Raw genomic sequence first — 21,260 nt, 5'->3', positions numbered from 1 at the left:
TCTCTCTGTGTGTGTGTGTGTGTGTGTGTGTGTTCCAAATTCCAAACCAAAATACATTGAGAGAAAAGAGAGAGGGATGTGTTAACGCTCAGGCAGGACATCAAAGTCAGCGAGGACTCCCTAGATAAATTTGTAACCATCCTGTCTCTATCCCTAAAAATCTAGCGCATGTTAGGAATTGGTAAATATCTGTGAATGAATGATATTTTTGTATAGCTCTTTGATCAGAGAAAATATTTGTAGTCATTCTGTGATTATGAATTTGGTCTGTTGTAAAGGAAGACTATAAAACTAAGGATAAGCTTACTAGTACCTTACCTTGATAATGAAAATTTTGTTGACACTTGTTTTCCTAAAGAACTAAAGGCACCTATAGAAACATGTATATAGGAGCTATTTGTAAAATCACTTTTCTCTCTATCTTGAAAAGAAAATAGGAAGTATGGTACAAAATAGGAAATGGTTCTGGTTAAAAAACTGAGCATGTTCGAGAAAAAAAAGATGAGTTAGGATTTTCTGGCTATCTGAAAAGACTGCTCACAATCAACAGTGGTTAGAAATTCTGATTGCAAAATAAACTTATTCTTTGTGAAACCAAAAGTCAGATGAGGTTCAGGAGTTACCAGGACCAGATAACATCACCAAGGGAAAGAATCTGTGTTAATTGGTTCATCTACTGTTACTGCAGGGGGTAGGCTTTATGCAAAATGCATGCATTAGTAACCCCATTTGCAAATACTGGCTTTTCTGATAACTATAAAAAATATTTTATTACCCTGATTTATTTGGTAAGAAAAAGATTTTAAGGTCATATTTTAATAGTACTGACATATAAAGAAACTCCTTGCTAAGTTGAAGTATCCTCTTAAAATATGAATGACTCTCCCTTTGTCTTAACAAACTGAAATTGTTTTCTTGATGCTGAGTTGTTGTTAGATGTGCCTTCATTTTTATATGCTTTGAAACATGACTTTGCATCTTTTTCAGGATGTTCTTGAGGAGAGAATTTCTCTGGAAGTTCAACTGGAACAGCTTCGACCATTCTCTCACCTATAAGCCAGTTGCCGTTAACTGTGAACATACCCGTTTTTAAGCAGTTTTGGGTTCAAGCCAGTTTGGAGACCCAAACACTCAGCTCACTGCTTAATTCAACATTAAATTTTATGATTCTGTTTTGCCCTACATGTTCACCTGTATTTAAGTATCTTTTATTTTTTAATTTCAACAATAAAAGGGTCAGGATGACTTTTCCTGGAGGAGATATTGTGTCTGTTGGCATAGCCCACCCTTCTTACTCCATAGTATCAGGAATACACAACATTGGTCCAGTATACTTAAGTGGCCAGAACCTCACACTGATTTGATTTACAGAATGGCCTTCCCATTTGTATCTCAAGCAGAGACTGAAATATTTGCAAAAAAAGTCAAAAAAATAAATTGTCAATTTGTCTTTTAGGTTTAATATTTTACATAAAGCATCTGTATTTTGTAAAAATCTTGAAAATGAGTTTCCTACTGAATTTTTTATTTTAAAGAACTGTATTGGATGAGGCCTTCTTTAACCATAATCAGCATTCTTTAGGAGTCATGTGGTACTTTTAGGCTTCAACTTGGAGGTCAGATTTTATAATTTTCCCAGTGAAAATTGAGCAGTTTCACCAGTAACCTAAAATTGTTGTGTGTGAGATTTTTAACTCAGCAGTCATGTAAACTTATGAAATAGCTATGAAGTCAGGTCTTAATTGTCCCCTGGAAGCAAAGGGAAAGTGTTGAACCACAAACGACATAAGTACTGTCCACATGCAAACATCATCATTTTTTGCATGATTTATGCACTTAAGTCTTAGTTAGAAACTTATGCTTATCAGTTGCTACATTTTCTCAGCTATTTTGTCATCCAATCTTTGGTCATAGAGACTGGTTTTTCCTATTAACAGAGCTTCTGAAGTGTGTCCTGTTCAGGTTGAAAAAATGTCTTAGGATTTGTTCCATATTATATGATATATACATTTTGACCATATATGTAAATTTGCATTCACTGCTGACTAACAGCAGATATTCCTTTTAATGGCTTATTCTATGGGATCATAGATGTTAGGCTGCATGGATATATCGTAACAGAATCAAGGTGTGATTTTACACTAAAAAACAGCACAATATTTTAACTTCTCTGCGTTTTTTAACAACAATTTAAATTTTTAAGAATTAGAAGGAATTTATATGTTTATTGAAAAAAGAAAATGTTTAAAATAGCCCAGTTCACAATCCTAGATTGTACTAGTAGATTTTTACTATCTTAAAGGGGAATATGAAACAAAAAGGAAACTGACAAGTGAAAGTTTCCAAGATCAATATCAACTTTAAGTAAAAAATATTACTATTACTGCATACATTAGCAGAAGTTTCCAAGTGGCTAACAGGTTATGACTTCAGTTTGTTAAATAATTAGATGAAGGTTTTACAGATACAAAAGACCACGAAACACGTGTTTTGCTGTTTCTCTTCAAACAGAATTGTCTTAACTTCTTTATATTTGTTTCTTTTTAAAAAATCTTTTATATATTTACTTAAGAGAGACAGATCACAAGCAACAGGGAGTGGCAGAGGGAGAAGCAGATCCCCCACTAAGCAGGGAGCTCAATGTAGAACTTGGTCCCAGGACCCTAGGATCATGACCTAAGCCTAAAGCAGATGCTTAACCAATGAGCCACCCAGGAGCCCTTTATTTTTGTATCTTAAAGGTATTTTGTGTTGTTTTTTTTCCCCAACAGCCTTCTAATTTAGCAATGTCTAATTTAACTTTTTAAAGCCTCTTACTTGGAGGGTCTAAAAATTTTAAATTTGCAACCAAAAAACACTTCAAAAATCATAGGAAACTTTTAGTACTTTGTAGGAATTTATTTTTAATGCTCTCTGGAGGAATATATTCATATTAAAGACATGTGACAGGTTTTTTGCCAAACTGCCATTTATATTTTTATACACATTTTAAAATCAATAATTATATCATGAAAATGTATAATGATATGATTGGTAAGTCAACAAAATATTTCTCTAGACTGGTCATTTAAGAAACACTTTTTTATTCTGACTTTTTCATTAGCTCATAAAACAAAACTTCAAATATGCAATTATCTTTGTTGTGTCAAATTTTACTGCCTATGAAAAATAACCACCAAAAGAAGTGCTTCAAAATTTTGGACTCAAGTTGTTGTTCTGTACATTTCTTTGCATAGTTGAACATAGATGATAAAGTTAAAAGTTAGGAGGGACTTTATGGGTCATCCTACTTCACTCTCCCCATCCGTGAGAAATCATTCTGCTTCCTACTGCATCTTCTGGAACAGGGATCTCTCGGTCTTTGCCAGGGAGAATTAGCACCCATAATATTTTCTTACTTCTCCATACTACTTTTGATTGCGCTTTGAAGTACTGACAACCATAGGAATTTATCATCCTCAACCTCTGTAGCACAAATCCATTCACGTTTTGGACCATGAAGAATAAATGCATTCTTGATATCTGTAAAAATATTTAAGGTCCACTAATTAATCTTGGCAGGTCACAATCAAAAGAAAAGAAAATGTTACAAAATTCAAAATTGATCAAGTCATCTTTAAGAATTTTTTGAAAACTAAAAAGGATTCCAACAGATACAAGTCCAGTTTAGAATATAACTTCCTAAAAATACTGAATAATTCAAATATAATCTAAAATAATCTTTGTGATTGTGTAATTCTAATAGCAGTTATTTTTAAAGACTGGTAGATGATGTCATGTTCTTTAACTCCTTGTCTCGGTCCTTCTGGAAGGAGGACAGTAAAGGTCCCTCCAGAAGGAACCAATAAAGGTCTGCACTAAGAGTTGGTGCAGGTAGAGATGCTGAGAGCTAGGCCTGGACCACCTTGTTGGAATTAAGCCAACTATGTAGCTGGGTGCCAGCTGTCTAGCGGGTTACATAGTGATGTTTTGACACAGACCACAGCTGACTAAAGGGAGATTGAAAGCAGATGTCCTACCCTCTTTAACCATTCCTGGTGATTATAGGTAACTCATATCAGTTGAGTTTGTTTTCTAGGTGGAAATATTTATTTTCCCCTTTGGTGTTCATTTTTTCTCAGGTTCAGATTTAAAATGAGGCTAAAACTAAAGGGAAGAAATCCTCTTTTAACTTTTTTTTTTTTTTAATTTTATTTATTTATTTGTCAGAGAGAGAGAGAGACCACAAGTAGGCAGAGAGGCAGGCAGAGGCAGAGAGAGAAGCAGGCTCCCTGCCGAGCAAGGAGCCCGATGTGGGACTCGATCCCAGGACGCTGGGATCATGACCTGAGCCGAAGGCAGCCGCTTAACCAACTGAGCCACCCAGGCGTCCCAGGAATCCTTTTTTAAAGGGTGAGTTCCTTCTATAAGACCTTTATTCCAGCTTTAACCTTAAGTCCTGCCTTGACATGCGGTGAAGAGTATTGGAATGAGAGCTGTTCCATTCAGATTGCCTAGCAGAAACTGAGAAAAGAGAAGGATCCTTTTAAGCTTGGCAAGTAAAGTGTAGGTAATAACTAAAAATAGACCTAGTATTTTTAAGTAGGATTTCTTTTCGTAACAGATGACAGTTCTATTGAGGTTATTAATGAATGAAATGTTTGTTACTAAACATCTTTGCAAATCTGTCAGTTACAGAAGAACTATCAACTTGAATATGAACTTATGGAAGCAAAGGTACACTTCACTGTAATAATCTGTAATAATCACTGTAATAATCACTTCATCTTAGTGGAATGGAAACAGCATATAAAAATCTAAACTAGTAACATCTATAGGCAGTATTGAGTCCTAGTAAAATGGAAAAGTGATAGGTAAAAGTATAAAATTGTAACATTTACAAGCTGTGGTGAGTAGTGGCTCTCTTGTCAGATTGCTTCAAAGAGCTCAGGATGATGTGGGTTTGTGCTTCTCTTTGTGATTTTTGAAAGTTGTTTTCCTAATATGTAGGGTACCTGTCTGACAATGCCAGCATTCCTTTCTTTTGCTATTTCCGATAGATGCAAGTTTACATTAATGAAATCCTAAAATTATTTGGAGAACTATTTGCAAACTTTCAAATGAACATTCCAGTACTTTTCCTACTTTATATTTTAATAGTTAATGAGCATTATGTAATACGGGTTTCTAAAGGTCTTTAACTCTTGGAAGAAAAAGCATACATACATTTAGAATCTGGAATGTCCTCTACAAGTAACCTATGAAGGGCCACTGATGCAATGAACTGGTAGGTTGATTTTGAAGTCCTCTCAAACGGAGTATGAGCTGTGCCCCGACTAGAAACAAGCAGTGCATCATTGAAGAGGAAAAGACTGAGGTCACGGGTGTGTTCATAGGACCTGTGTTAAAGTGGAGAAGGGTTACATAGTAGGCATACACACATGCTTTGTTACACAATTCACCATTTTGGCGTTGATAAGCCAATAGTTGGTGGTTTTGCCCGCTGCAGACAGGTTGAAATGGCTCATTGGAGTTCTCAGTAGTTTTTCTCCTGGTGTAAATAGTCTCTTCTGTCTCTCAGACCACTCCTATGGGGGGGCCTCAAGGCTTCTGGTGGAATGCTTTGAACTTACCTAACACTGGATAAGCATTCAGTGTGGGAATGTGGAGGAAAGAGACATTGAACTTTTCCTCCTTTACAACATGAATCATGCTAGAGCTGTGTTAAACTTCTGTCAAGTTTGGTACTTTGTGTCTGATGTATTTGGGCAATCTGGGGAAAGTTTCTGTTTGGTTTGGTTTCGTCTTCAGTGTAACAGGTTGGGGTAGAGAAAAGCACAAGAACCAATATGACATAAGGTGTCTTAAGTACACAGCCGGGAAAAGAAAAGCATTTAACTACTAGGTAGGAAATTAAAATTTTCCTAATTATGGTTGGAGGGAAATCAATAGATAACATACTTCATCAGTATGAAAGGTGAGAATTAAGTTAACTCTTCATTTTCACGGAGGTTGCTATGATGGTCAGCTGTAGGCATGTTTACCAGCAGGCAAAATGTGCCCTCAGCCTCCGTCTGTTACCCTCATTACACTGTTGTGTTATTGGAGCCAGGTCTTGTGCTTGGCAGGCACCAGTGTACTCTCCTTTGGGTTTGCTTGTGTGAGTACTCACCAGGGAGTCAAGCAGTGTGTTGGGGAGGAGCGGAGTGGGGGAGCGCCCACTTCCCAGTGTCTCTAGCCTCCCTCCCCCCACGTTGGGAAGATAACCAAAATCTTTTTTCTCTTAGAAGCATCAAGCAACCCCCACTTGCTCGAAGGAAGGGAGTCCATATACTGGCTTGATGTTCAGAGGAAGTCTCATTTTTAATCTTCACTATTTTTTTTTAATTGCCATTTGAAGTCTACATAAACTTTTACATAAATGCTAAAGTGGCATCAATTCATACCATTGGCTTTTTTAAGTGTCCTTTTTTGTTTCACTTTTCTCTTTTGGCTTGGGTCCCTTCTCCCTTCACTCAGGTCACCCAAATTACCCAACTCCTACCTGTCTTTGTTTTCTTACTTGCTCAGGTAATCACACACATATGTACATATATACACATCTATTTACAGGTAGGTTGCCATTATTTTACAAAAATGGTAATATCCACACTCTTTCTGTTTTTCTCACTTAGCAATGGAAATGACTTCAAGTTAACTGGTATGGCTTGCTTTATTTATTTATTTATTTATTTATTTATTTTAAGATTTATTTATTTATTTGAAAGAGAGAATGTAAGTGGAGAGAGGGGCAGAGAGAATCTCCCACAGGCCCTACACTGAGTGGGGAGTTCAATGCAGGGCTTGATCCCAGGACCGTGAGATCATGACCTGAGCTGAAATCAAACTCAGATGCTTAACCGACTAAGCCACGCAGGTGCCCCTTTACCTTATTGTTTTTAATGGCCAAATAATACTTTATGGTGTGTGTAGACCATCATTGATTCAACTCTTCTCCTTTTGGTGTCCACTGGTGTGTACAGGCTTGGGTCTCTTTCCTACCTTCTTTTCTCCTTCCTTTCACTTGTTTATGGCCAGTATGTGTAATGTTCGAATAAACTGATCTTTATTTACAATCAAATCCCTTACATGTGTTGTTATTTCTATCAGATAGGCTTGGGGGGGTGCTATGGTGGGCAGGTAGGATTGATTGGTCAAAGGTTTTATGTATTTTTATCAAAAACCTCCGGATTGCTGTCCTTAAAAGCTACCATAATTGCCACTTAGAATCCACTTTATATAATAATGGCTCTGACTTGTACATAATACAAACTTTAATGTCCCTCTAAATTACCTGGAGATTTTTGTTAAAATGCAATTTGAAGGTAGTAGAACTAGAGTAGTGTGAGAGTTTCTGCATCTCTGACAGCTCCCTGAAGATGCTGATGTGCAGACCACATTTTGAGGAGTGAGGCAGTTAAATCACGTATTAGTTACAACCATGTCATGCTAGGTGAAGGACTGGATCCAGAACTGAAACATTTTTTTTTTTTTTTAAGATTGTATTTATTTATTTGACAGACACAGTGAGAGAGGGAACACTAGCAGGGGGAGTGGAGGGAGAAGCAGGCTTCCTGCCGAGCAGAGAGTCCGATGCTCGATTCCAGGAAGGACCCTGGAATCATGCTTAATGACTGAGACACCCAGGCGCCCCCAGGACTTAAAAATTTTTGAAGAATACTATATTTCAGGTTCAGCTATTCAGAGAGTGTTAGTGAGGTCCTGGCTCTGTTAGGTGTATGGATAAACAGAAATGCCCAACCGCTGGAGCCAGCTTTTCCTTTTTCATGCATTTCCTTCCCATTTCTGTGTGGCTGTGAGTTAGGCTGGAAGGAGTGGGTGCTTCACATACACTGATACCTTGCAAGAAGCAATATTCTAGATCAAGTTGGTAGGATAGTCTGGCAATAATGGTGCCTATAGAACTAGGGATGAGGGAGAGAGGAGGCAAGAAAGGGAAGAGATACTTCAATCTGTATGTAATGGTCTGTATGTGGTGAATGGCCACTCTAGGTAAAAGAACCCCACCCGTATTCTTACCCTCTTTTTGTTTAGCAATTTTACCTTACTACTGATACGAACAATTATTTCTCCTATCATACCAGTTTAGAGAAATGTTCAAAGCTCTAAAAAAAAATGCGCTATTAAACTGAATTATCAGAGAACGTAATACAAGTTTGCTTTAAAGAAGTGCCTTTGAAAGGTAAAGAATCATTTTTTCATTCGGAAGTGGTAACCCCGAGGGTGGAAATAAATGAAAGAATTCCAGTTTTGTGACCCACGTGGATCGAGCGGGTGGTTGGACCCAGGGAAAAGCAGGAGCAGGCACATTATTAACTCGGGAGTTGAGACCACTTGTCATCAGAGGACATAAACAGGGAAAGAGGCTTGAAAACACACAGGTTTTCATTATTTCAATCTGATTATGAGAATGCTATTTAAAATAAATCCGAGTTCCATCTAGAAAAAAGATTTTCAAAAGCCATTTACTAAGTTAAGCCCTTCCACAGGCTCCTGGGTGGCTCAATCAATTAAGCATCCGACTCTTGATTTTGGCTCAGGTCATGATTTCAGGGTCGTGGTATCCAGCCCCATGTCGGGCTCAGTGTGGAGTCTGTCTGTCCCTCTTCCTCTGCTCTTCCCACCACTCATGCTCTCTCCCTAAAATGAGTGGATACCATTCTTATAAATAAATAAAGCCCCTCAAGATCTCCAACAATTTTCATCCAAAAACGAGACACACTAAAAAACATAGTAACTCCTCTACATATATAAAAGTAAATAATTTCATCTCTCATATTGACATAATAGAGCAAAGGAAGTGGAAACTATGGATCCTAATAACGTTTCAGAAAGCCACTTCTCATATTCAAAAGAACCAACTCCAAGGGTAGAGTTTTTTCTCCATGAACTTGGATAGGATTTCTTTCCTTGTTCAGAAATAGGTCAAATGACTCAGCAAAATGTAACAGGTCTGTTATAGTTTAAATTCCTAACATCATTCTAGAAATGTTTTATTGTCGTTTATTGTATTAGAAGGCCAAAATGCTGAAGTACCCAATTTCCATAAATACATAAAACCTTGAAAGGAATTTTACAACCTTGGCATGAGCAGACAACAGTGAGCCATAGGTTCTCTGAGCTGACCTGGGTCAAAACTGTAGCTTCTACACATCCACACTCTGACTTGAGGATTACAGTGGCTTTCTGAGTTTCCAGGCTAAGAGCCAATTCAGAGCCAGAGTCCAATATCTCTGGGAAGTCCCCTGTACATAGCTGCCCCAGTAACTGACTGTAGACCCCTTGGGTAAGGCTAAAAAGAAAGTTTACAATATGCATTTTTGGCAGTATAATAGGGTTTTTCCTCAAGAGGACGTGGTCTGAGAAGTGGATGTCTCCCTTTGGTGATTCAAAGCCATGCCACTGCTCACCAGTCCTCGAGGGCTCCGCCTTTTGTCACCTCGGCATCAAGGGAGGGAAAGGGGAACAACAACAAAAGTCTACTTAAAAACCAGCAGGCTGAAAGCCACATAAGTGAAAATTGGTGTTTTCTGGAAAAACGATACAATGAAAGTTCCAAATTACATAATATATTATAAAAGCTTAAACTATCCCCAAATTCTGTGGGCTGTATTGACAGAGGGACGAGTAACTCCAAATTTCTTAACTCTAAAATGACACTGTGACTTCATCTCTACCCAGAGGAATTTTTTTCTTTTTATGATGCAAGTATTTACTGATTTTGTTCTGTGTCGTGGCTCTTGTTTATCAGTAATTTGTTTAGTACTCACTGCTTAGTTGGTAAGTTTATTATGAGGAAGGCTCAGTTCATCTTTCTAACCCGCTGGCCTCGTCAGTAGACAGAGCACTGAGACTTGGTTCTGAATTTTGGACCAGCACTTATTCTGTAGCCTCAGAGAACTTACTTAAATCCAGATTCCCACCCATAACATGGTTCCAGACCTACTTGCCTCAGGAAGGGATTGTAATGAGTGTATCAAATGAGAAAACGTAAAGAATACCGTGGGGCCTGGCTGGCTCAGTTGGAAGAGCATGTGACTCTTGATCTCGGGGGCTGTGAGTTTGAGCCACACATTGGGTATAGAGATTACTATAATAAATAAGTAAAAAGCGTTAATAGAAAATATGGTAAATTATAAAGCCTTATACTCATGTAAGTCAATATTTTATGTATAAATATAAACAGAGTTTTCTTTGAGTAGAAATCTCTAATGGAAGTCACGGGAATGGGATTTCCTGAGTTTTATGTGACTCCAAAATGATAGAAAACAAAGTTACAGACTAAGTATTCTGTAATATCTTTTGGAATATGAACCTCTCTTGCATTTACTGAATTTTAAAAGTTAATGTAAAGTTACATTTAAATTTATTGCTTGACAAATCACTGAGATGGTGCCTATTTTAACATACATATACCTCATAATTAGATTGTAAAATAATTTAGTATTTTCCCATGATCCTCAAATTCTTAAATGTATTCTCTTTGCCCAAATGCTAAATTCTAATAACTGAGCCCTTTGATTTCTGGTTGGACAAGTAAAGAGCTTGCAAGTCCTAACTTCCATCCTCACAACAAAAAAGAAGCTGAAAAACTCAGCATCAACAGCTCTTCTTTGCACCGTCAGAGAATCAAAGCCACAAGGTAAACTAGCACCCCCAAAGCTGGAGAGACACACTGATACAGAGAAACACAGCTTACTGGAAGCAGAACCTCCCTGCTGGAGCAGTGAACTAGTTTTAAGAGATTAAGAACTCCTGGAAGCCTAGCCTGAGGAGAACATTCTCTCCCCACTAGCATGAATTTAAAACTGGCATATGTTTTACTTCCAGGAGCTCCACCAGGTTCTCACTGTGAAGATCAAAGAAAAATGTTTTCATCCATCCTGACAGGGAGAGGAAAGGTAGCCTTTTTGAAATGTGCCTGCAGAGTTCTCTTCTCCTTACCAAAAGACTTCCCTCAGGGGAAACTGTTTTACCAGAATCTAACCAATATTGGGGAAGGGAAACACCTACTTCCAGCCCCTTCTAGCCTTCCTTTCTCTTAGAGACAGTACACAAAATAGAAGGAAACAAAACAAGAAACAGAAAAGAATGAAAAACATTTGTGAAAGTCCTAGCCTGGGGCACAAGCTCACTAAAAAACTAAGACCTAACCATGAAACTATAGAACTCTTCCCTTCTCCTCCTTTCCCATTTGATACAACATCAACAGAATTCCTTATAATGACAAGGGATTATAGCTAAAAAGAACTAGAAGGCTCGCACCCCTATTTAAGGGGTCTCTAGGGAAACTCAATGAGGGAGACAAAAACAAGAACACCAAAATAAATTGTAGCCTGTGACACCACAGCTACAACAATAGTAAACACAGGCTAACATCTAGTCATATAAACATAAAACCTCACACTGAGGACCTATTTGCCTCAGTTCCTTGCCCTTAATACATTATGTCTAGCTTTCAACAAAAAATTACAAGTCATGCTAAGAGGAAGAAGAACAGTTTGATAAGGCAAGCATCAGAACTAGACTTATACGGCAGGGATGTTGGAATTATTAGACCAGGAATTTGAAATATTTATAATAAATAAGTCAAGGGCACTAATGAAAAAGTGGACAACATGCAACAAAAGAACAGATGAGTAAAATAAAGAAATGGAAACTCTAAGAAATAATTAAAAAGAAATTGTAGAAATTAAAAACACTGAAATGGGGGCACCTGGGTGGCTCAGTGGGTTAAAGCCTCTGCCTTCGGCTCAGGTCATGGTCCCAGGGTCCTGGGATCAAGCCCCACGTCGGGCTCTCTGCTCAGCGGGGAGCTTGCTTCCTCCTCTCTGCCTGCCTCTCTGCCTACTTGTGGTCTCTCTCTGTCAAATAAATAAATAAAATCTTAAAAAAAAACCACACTGAAATGGAAATGAATAATGCCTTTGATGGGTTTGTTAGCAGCCTGGACATAGCTGAGGAAAGAATCAATGAGCCTGAAGATACATCAATAGAAACTTACCACGTGAAAAGCAAAGAGGAAAAAAAGATTGAAAAAGAAAGGAACAGATTAACCAAGAAATCTGGGACAACTACAAAAAGTGTACATAGGTCTAATGGGAATATCACATGGAGAACAAAGAGAAAGGAACAGAAGAAATACTTGAAGTGATAATGGCTGAGAATTTTCTAAAATTATTGACAGTTACCAAATCACAGATCCAGAAAGTTTAGAGAATACCAAGCAGGGTGAATACCAAAAAAAAATACCAAGTAGGCATATTACATTCAAACTCCAGAAAATCAAAAACAAAGATAAAATCTTGAAAGAACCCAAAGAACAAAAACAAAACTAAACCAAAACAAAACAAACAAAAGAAAAAACCCACTTTACCAAAGAAGAACAAGAATTGCATTGGATGTCTCCTCAGAAACTGGCAAGCAAGAAGAGAGTAAAGTAGAGTAAGTGTTGAAAGAAAAGAACCCAGCAACCCATAATTCTGTAGCCAGCAAAACTATTCTTCAAAAGGGAAAGAGAAATAAAGATTCTCAAACAAAAATCGAAATTCATTGCCAGTAGGTCTGCCTAGCAAGAAATGTTAAAAGAAGTTCTTTAGAGGGCACCTGAGTGGCTCAGTTGGTTAAGCAGCTGCCTTCCGCTCAGGTCATGATCCCGGCATCCTGGGATCGAGTCCCACATCGGGGTCCTTGCTCAGTGGGAAGCCTGCTTCTCCCTCTGCCTCTGCCTGCCACTCTGTCTGTGCTCACTCTCTCTGACAAAAAAAAAAAAAAAAAAAAAAAAAAAAGTTCTTAAGAGAAAAGGTAAATTATGTAGTTTGGAAATTCAGACTTACATAAAAGGAGAGTGTTACCTTCATGTATACATGAAGGTAAAATAAATTCTAAAAAAGCAAAAAACAAAACCCAGGGCTAATCCTAGCATGTCTCCTACTACACTAGCGTGTTTAGAATTGTTGGTTTGATAACTAGTTTCCTTCCATCACTGCAGCTTGTTTCTATCGCTACTGAACAAAAACAACAAAACAAATAAAACAAAAATACTGATCATGAGAAAAGTGACACAATTGCATGAATTTTCATTTAGAACTACTCTAGGCAAGCATAGAGGTGAAAGCATTGGGTTTCTTCCAACCACTCCCTGACCTACACCTATGGGAAATATTCATTGAAATAACAGGTAAATCAATTTTTATTTCTTTTATTGGAGTTGGACAAATTAAAGGAGTTGATTTCTCTCCACTTGGTTAGTTGTTGAATTGTCATCTTTGCCATTAATACTGAGAATATAGTTTTGCAAACAATTTTCTAACATAGGTATCAGCAAATTATGGCCCCACCATTTGTTTTGTGAAAGTTTTATTGTAACAAAACCACACTTGTTCATTTATGTGCTGTATTATTTATGTTATATCATTATTTTGCTGTTCTTATGTTATAATCGTGAAGTAGTAAAATCATCTGGGCAACAAGACCTAGGATATTTATGATCTGACCCTTTACAGAAAGTTTGCTCATTCTTGTTCTAAAAGAGGAAAGGGGATGCTAGCTTATGGAAATTGTCACCTGCCTTTTTTTCTTACACTGCTGTAAGCACTGTGCAAAACAGAAATGGTGAGACCTCAATATAATGATGGTCTCTTGGTGAGACCTTTGTAATACTAACCTCAATAACTATCAGGATAATTAACTGGTCTTCTCTTTCTTATAGGTGAGCAAATCACTAGTGTGTGACACTCACAACACTTGGCTCTCCTTTCAGTAGGAAAGTGACCAACCTCAGAATTCCTGCTTCTATGCAGTTTGTGGTTCTGGCAGAGATTATATGTTTTCTCCCAATCCATCCAGTAACTGCCTGGAATGTGAATAGGGTAATAAAGCTGCAGGGGAATGTTATGTTTAAGTTTTCAGTCCAGTGCAAAGATCTGTTGCAGACTTAGGTCAGCCATTGTACTGGATCCCAGGTACAAGATAAGCAAGACTAGTCACAGCCATAGGACAGTTCAATGCTTACCTTAAAGAGAAACTTACTGCCTCATCATAGCAGTGAAATTGGGCTACATCTTGGACCCTAATCAGATATCTGCTTTCTTCTGATAGAGTCTATGAAATAAAAAACAAAATCAGAAACATTCATAAATTTGGAGAAAATAAAAAGTATCCCACTGAAGAACTGTTTTATATCCCAGAAGCTGTGTTGAGTAGAACTCAGTTTAATTATGAAAAAGTGGATGTTTTTATTATTGACAAAACAGGTTTTTTTTTTTTTAGAAAGACCACAGACTTCACAATTAAAACTATATTTGAGGGTGTTGTCTAATTTTTAAAACTACTGAAATTACTGTTTTACATATAAATGCTCGAAAAGTCTTCCTAGTATTAAAAAAAAAAAAAAGAGGGGGTGGGACCAGGTAAGATGGGGTCTTTGAAGAAAAGGAAGTGAATGGATTGTTAAAAATTCAGAAGTTAGACCCTTGTACTGATCTAGCCATGAGATGATCACTTGATGTAAACAGTGATCTAGAGATAAATTCCAACTCTGTGAGTTCCAAGATTTTGGACTTTTTGTAATCCAAACTCCACTCTCCATACCAAAATGTGCAGATCTGAATTCTAATAAAACAGCTCCATCTTGTTTCCCCAATTTGACCAAATAAAAATGTTTCAAATTGGTACTTTAGTTCAACATAATTCATATATTGAGCTCCTACTATATGCCAAACATTAGAGGACAAGTAAATTGTAGCTCATGCCTGATGATGTTAACAGGGTTGTAAAAAAGTGTGACAGAGATGTTCAGGGTGCTGCAGAATACCCAAGACGGGGCTTGGGGAGAGGGGCTTACAGCTGGAGATGTTGGGGAAACTTTACAAGGAAGATGATGATTGAACTGGATTTTTAAAGAAAGAATAGTTTACCCAGTGGAGTGGGAAAGGCAATTTCAAGAAGGAAAAGCACGGGCAAAGCACAAATGTGTGGAGAAAGGCTAACATTATTGGAGAACTAAGTAGATTTGCGTCATTTGATCATGAAGTGGGAAGGCAAGGCAGTAAGAGAGAAGGTAGACTGGGACCAGATGATATTCTATAGGGAACGACTAACACCTAAAAATTTTTTCAGATATCCTCAGGGCACAGAATCCTACACCAAGCACTATGTATAGGAAGATATAAAACAATAGAATACATGGTCCCTTTCCCAAAAGGAGGTCATGTTCACAGAAGTACCAGTTAAGGAGCTAAGACTGCAGAAAAGTTATGGGATGGGATCAAGTCCACTTGTGTGTCTTCTCATAGGCATCTTTACAGCTAGCAAGGATGTGAACTGTGAAAGCTTGCCAGCACACAGCACTCAGCAGGCATTCAACCGATGGTAGCTGAATCGAAATCTACAAGCCTCCTTTTGCCAGTAACTTGAGGATATATTCATGAGCATGAGATGCAGTGAGTACGTCAGAATACGTACCGGGCATCCCCAGACGATTCTCTGTATTTCTGACAGCTGATCTTTCATACCGATGTTTTGCTTCATCTAGTAAACAAAGGGATTTTAGGCAAACTGAAATTATGAAATTTTTATATGTAAAAATAGATTTAAATATTTTATGGCTCTTGTACACGGCTCAGGATTTTCATACACTTTAATAAGAATCTCAATTTTGTGTCCCCAGTGTTTGAAGACAAAGAGGCAAGTGACAAGACTGTGTTCACAATCTTCAGGGCAAAAGAGGTTATCGGTCTTCATTCAGCCCAGATGCCCATGTATTATGCAATCACAACAATATTTTCAGAATGATAGTACTATCTTCCAAGATGCTGAATTCTTTCAGAGAATAATTATGATTGCGATCTTTACTGAGGCAGGAAAGTTCATTAATAAGAAGTACCCTCAAAAACAAAGGATTTTACTTTTTTTTCTTTTCGTTGTCTAGAAAAATCAATCCAAATATTCAATTCTTCACACTTTCATATTAATAAAAGTTTTATTGCACTTCACCACGTATCTGAAAACATTCTGTCTCATGTTGTTTGGCTTTGAATAGACCCTCTTAGTGCTCAAAATCACTGAACCCAATCATTTCACATTAAGAGGAGGAAAGACTTTGAAGTATGCCATGAAAGGATAAGGTATTTCACGATCTTTGAGTCAGTACGACAAAGTATTGTACATTTGTAAAGGACACGAACGCTCATCAGCCCCCAACCTCATCTATGTAACTTTTGTATTTTTTGAGTTGGTCAATTGCAGTGGTCAGACTCCCACGGTCAGCGTGTCCTGCGGGAGTGTGAAGCCTCAGAGCATAGAGAAGATTCATATATTCTTCAAATCTTCACGATGGGTACAAAAGCAGCTCCGGGAGGCTGTATGAGGCAGAGAAAAGGGAACCCTGGTCGCTCTCTGAAGGCCAAAGTGTGCCATGTCCTTGGGGCGCCCCCACTGTGCACTCCCTCAGAACTTACCTCAGCATTTTGGTAACAATGGTCTTATCACGTCTCTTCAGGAAAGCTCGGAATGCTGGTGTCATTTCTCTGGACTAAAGGTGAGCATTATGTCAAAATTTTGCTCTGTATTACAGTTCTGCCAGAACAGAACTTCAGTTCTGCCAGACAAGCATGATCTATGAAGCACTCAAAGCAAAAGGGCAACAACTACCTCAAACCAAAGTACGACTAGTCCTATCGAGGCTTACTAATATACTAAGCACAGTGAATATTAATTATATCGTAAATTAACCCTATTCCGTAAACGTAATCAGTATAGACAAAATGGACTTTGCAACCAGCTAGGATTAACATTACAATTCTAATTGAATTCTATCTAATTCTATGAGGCCCTGTCAAGTTATTTAACTTCTCCAAGCCTGAGCTTTCGCATGGATTACCCTACCTAACTCTTGTGGGTGAGGGGAACAATCCTATCCATAAGGATCCTGCCCGTCAGGCAGTAAATGCTATCTCCACAGTAAGAAACTATTAATAGTATTCACTGTAATACTGCAGTTAACTATGTTTTCCATAGTAACATCATAAAGGGGCTCCACCCTGCTAAATATCTGTTTTAAAGTGTATCCTTTCATCACCGTTAGAGCACTCAGGAAGTGACCTCATTTGTCTTAGTACATAAGTGCCTCAGAGATGCCAGGAATGCATCAAATAGTCACGGGGTGTAATATTAACAGCTCACGCTTACTATTTATCTGCACACCCCATGCTAGTGAAATAGATACCACTATTATCCCTAACTATAACAATTTTAGTATCAATTTATAATATTATGTGACACTTTGCTTCCATTCTTGTCCTAAAGTTTGGTTCTCTGCAATGGCCTTATTCACTCAACTTTCACATAATCATTGTCCAGCAGTATTTAAACTCCCTTTGTGGGGTAAGAATGATACTACAAAGGGAGACATCTGAGGTCAGGACTTGTCCAGAGGCCTCCAAGCATCCAGGCCTGCCCCTGAGGGCCTCAGTATGGACAGGTGGACACAGTCCAAGTGAATATAGTGGACACTAGCAGAAGTGCAAGGGACACTCTTCTGCTCCACTTTTGACGCACATTGAAGAGGGAAGAAAGAGAGAGAGCTCACTGCCTTCAGAGGAGAGCCCAGAAAAAGCGGTGAGTGGCACAGGGGGGAGCTGAAGATTCCTGCCCAGACTACATACAGCTTAAGTCATGAAGGGAAAAATTGTTTATCATGAACTCTCCAAGCAATGGAAGACAAAGAAATCCTTATTTCCATAGTGAGATTTCAAAAACGGAGCGTCCTTATTCTAAGAAGCATATGGATTATTAATTCCTTTTCTCCATAAGAGCCTTGAACTCGTCAAAGCCGCAGAGCACTGTCTTGGCAGAGTAGAATCAAGGCTCTTGCTCCTGATTCGACCCATTGTGAAACATTTCTCTGTAACTGAACCACAGAGTATTGGGGCAGGTAGATGAAAGCCTGACAGTTTGTATGATTAGTTCAGTCCAACAACAAGTTCCTGGGTCCCACCGTAACAAGTGTGTTAACCCTCAACTGTGTTAACCCGTAGTGATACAAAATTAAGTAAGTCAGGGGCCCCGTCCTCAAAGAGCTCATGGTCACCTGGAAGCTAAGAGTGGGGAAGAAGTCTTTCCTGTTAATCCTAGTCCTTTGGATTGCACACAAAAGTTCCTTTCAAGCTCAGAAAGTCTCATTCATGCCTGGATGGTAACTCAATCATTACCTTCTCTATAGTTCTCAGAACAACCGGGTAATTGTTGAAGAAATTGGTATATGTGTTCAGCTGGCTTCCAAACTTGAGGAATATTTCTCCCACGCAGTGGGCTGGGCCCCATTCCTGCAGTCTGTCTCTCAGATTGTCTAGAAACTGCCTGCCATATGAGAAAAGCATGACGTGAAATACTGGCCTGGGATAACCTAGAAACTTAAAAAATAAAAATAAATTAGTTGTTATTTGTGCGGCCTGGCCAGGCTTTTGTCCAGTCTGTCTGCCTGACACAGAGCAGGGCAGGTGTGCCCAGAAGGGAGGAGGGGCGGGGGGCAGGGGTGTGAGGGAGGAGGTTGACTCTGGTAGAGTCTTGCCTCTTCCTCTTAATTCCCTGAGTCGGAGCCCCAGGCTGGCCTCCACAGGACTGACCCTTGACTGTCCCACTCCCACGTGGCCAGCCAGGCAGACGGGGAAGGTTTCTTACAGTCCTCAGAGGAGAGGGCTCAGCTCACTTCAAATGCTGTAACTCCTGATCGGCCCACTGCTGTGGACCTGGTGTCACCCGCCATTCAGCTGTCATAGGCCTTGAAAGAGGGACAAGGCCTAGTCTGCCCTCTTCCTTCTGCAGCAGCTGGGGCCCAGGGAGGGTGACAGCATCCGAGTTACCCAGAGAGTTACTGGAAGAGTGGCCCGGTGTATCTGCCCACACCCATGATCACTTTTCTGTGTGATCATTCTTGAAACAATATACTGTCATTCAGCTGACCCCCGGCCTTGGTTCTCTCAGCCCAGTATCCCATGAAACCCCTTGTTTTCTTTCCCTTTGCTCAACCGGACACTGCAGACTAAGAACGGTGCCAGACCGTTCTCCTTGCTCCTGCCTCGGGGTGAACAGTGTATGGAATAGAGAACCCCCAGGCCCTGAGCTCCCCTCCGGGAACCATGGTGTGGAAATGAGGCAGGGGTCGCCCCGGGGCCTCCTCACTATCGGTCGCAGCCCTGTGGCGAGAGCCCTCTCTTCTGAGACGATTAGGGGCTCCATGAAGGGGCCCCTGAGTACAGCTTTTGAAACAACTAAGTGTGGGTTCTTCCAACGGCATCATGCGTATTTGAAAAAGTGCCTCTTCAGGGTTTACCTATTGAGACTTAAAATCTGCAAAATATCTGAGAAAATGATGTGGATGTTTGCAGCACTGAGAATCGCTCTGTTTGATGACAAGGCTGCTTTCAGAGGCGATACATAGACATTTCTCACAATTTCCAACATCTGCACGTATTTTCTCTCGCTCTGTAAAAGTTCCCCAGCAACTCTCGATCGCTTCTCAGCTGAGTCCATCTGGAGCTTTCTCTCCTGTAGAAAGGCATGAGGAACTCAGAGGTTACCGGGTTACAGCCTCAAAGACCCTGAAAAGTCCAAGGTGGTAGAGAAATGACGGTCTGAAGAGTCAGGCAGTGACTCACTCTATGAAATACTATAAACACACTGTTCTTGGTTAAGTTTTATCTAAGGAGTTAAAAAAAATTGTATCCCATCTGGCAGCTGACTTGGAACCCATGTTACATTTTTATGAGTACAATTTTTTTTTTAAATATTGGCGTTCTCCAATATTTATAATCATTTCGAATAAAGGTTTCCGTTTGGAACCTTTCGTTGTTGTCTTAAAACAAACGTCAGGTGTTTATGACCAATAGTGAGATGAGAGGCTGTCATACTCATGGCACGACCTGAGCCCCCTCAGCCTTGGTGATTCCTGGGGGTGGATCTGAGGATGTGCGAGAGCCCATGCCGTGAGGTCCACACCTGCGCCGTGAGCAGCAGGTGGATTTGCTCAGTGTTGGGAGGATGGTGGGGAAGGAGCCCGGGATTGAGCTTTGGGGCCTGAGGGATTCATGTGTCTCTGTCCCCTGGCTGTCGGCCCTTAGGGAAGTCCGTTAAGTGTTGTAACTTGAGTTCCTCATTTACAAAATGGGGTTGTTAATGTCTACCTTAAACGTTTCCGAGAAGGAAAATACCACGATGAATTCTTTGACGAGGGGAGGGGTGAAAAGCATTTGTGTCGCCTGAGGACAGGACAGGCCCCAGCCTCTGCTTGCCTTCAGCCTCGTCCCTGCTCTACCTTTTGCAAACAGAAAGACAGGGCCCTGAAATTTATATGGGTTATACCCAGACTTTGAAGTCAGACCACCTGTCAGTGGGGTAGTTAGAAACTGTGACCCAGGGGCACCTGGGTGGCTCAGTGGGTTAAAGCCTCTGCCTTCAGTTCAGGTCATGATCCCAGGGTCCTGGGATCGAGCCCCACATCGGGCTCTCTGCTCCGCAGGGAGCCTGTTTCCTCCCCTCTCTCTCTCTGCCTGCCTCTCTGCCTACTTGTGATCTCTCTCTGTCAAATAAATAAAATCTTTAAAAAAAAAAAAAAAAGAAAGAAACTGTGACCCATTGCTTTAAATTCTGTCTTCGCGTCCTATTAGAAGATCCAAGTAGCACCAAGATGGCTCTTGCTCCCAAGATACACACTTGGTCCTCTTGGTTCGACTTCTTTTCAGAACAGGACTTACTCAAAAGAAAAATCTACCCTTGGATTCCCCCCTCAATTATATTTAGGATTGGGTTTTTTTTTTTTTTTAATTTCCCTAAGGGAAACTTTCAAGAAAAAAAAAGAATTAACCATAATAAAGACTGAAGCCTTTTTTTTTTTTTTTTTTTTTTTTTTTTTTGGTCAGGAGCAAAACAAATGGAAAATTCTCACTGTGTAAGGATGGGCTTACCAGTTTAATCAGCGTCTCCAAATTTGGATCATTTTTGCTGAGACTTGATTTTGTGTCCTGTAGTTTGTCTTCTAGAACATTTCTTTCCTGAAGATTCAATGCAAAGTTGATTATTTGGGGGCAGGCCTTGAGCTGTCTGAGCGCCCAGTGGGTGCTGTGCCCTTAGGAGGCTCCAGTAGCTGTCTGCACTCAACCACGCTGTACCCCGAATACAATGAATGAAGCACTTGACACATATGATGACTCTCTTATATTAAA

At 39.5% G+C, this 21,260-nt stretch overlaps 2 protein-coding genes across 7 annotated transcripts in view; one reads left to right on the top strand and one right to left on the bottom strand.

Annotated features, from left to right (window-relative positions):
- The window catches only part of REPS1 (RALBP1 associated Eps domain containing 1), an 83,308-nt gene extending 82,049 nt beyond the window's left edge, over positions 1–1,259 (top strand). For all 6 annotated transcript variants that reach the window (XM_032873047.1, XM_032873044.1, XM_032873045.1 and 3 more), the window contains one exon: positions 988–1,259. In XM_032873047.1, the coding sequence (XP_032728938.1) occupies positions 988–1,056 (69 nt within the window). In that variant the 3' untranslated portion in view covers positions 1,057–1,259. The remainder of the gene's footprint in view (positions 1–987) is intronic.
- Positions 1,260–2,892: 1,633 nt separating this feature from the next.
- The window catches only part of ECT2L (epithelial cell transforming 2 like), a 65,025-nt gene continuing 46,657 nt past the window's right edge, over positions 2,893–21,260 (bottom strand). The window contains 9 exon segments of the mRNA XM_032872998.1: positions 2,893–3,522; positions 5,206–5,378; positions 14,054–14,142; positions 15,505–15,570; positions 16,244–16,400; positions 16,500–16,573; positions 18,252–18,399; positions 19,373–19,587; positions 21,003–21,163. Coding sequence (XP_032728889.1) covers positions 3,395–3,522; positions 5,206–5,378; positions 14,054–14,142; positions 15,505–15,570; positions 16,244–16,400; positions 16,500–16,573; positions 18,252–18,399; positions 19,373–19,587; positions 21,003–21,163 — 1,211 coding nt within the window. The 3' untranslated portion in view covers positions 2,893–3,394.

This window comes from Lontra canadensis, unplaced genomic scaffold (assembly GCF_010015895.1).
Source record: "Lontra canadensis isolate GAN:19392208 unplaced genomic scaffold, GSC_riverotter_1.0 scaffold47, whole genome shotgun sequence".
NCBI lineage: Eukaryota > Metazoa > Chordata > Mammalia > Carnivora > Mustelidae > Lontra > Lontra canadensis.
The sequence above is the reverse complement of the archived record's forward strand: the minus strand, read 5'-3'. Positions and strand labels throughout refer to the sequence as shown.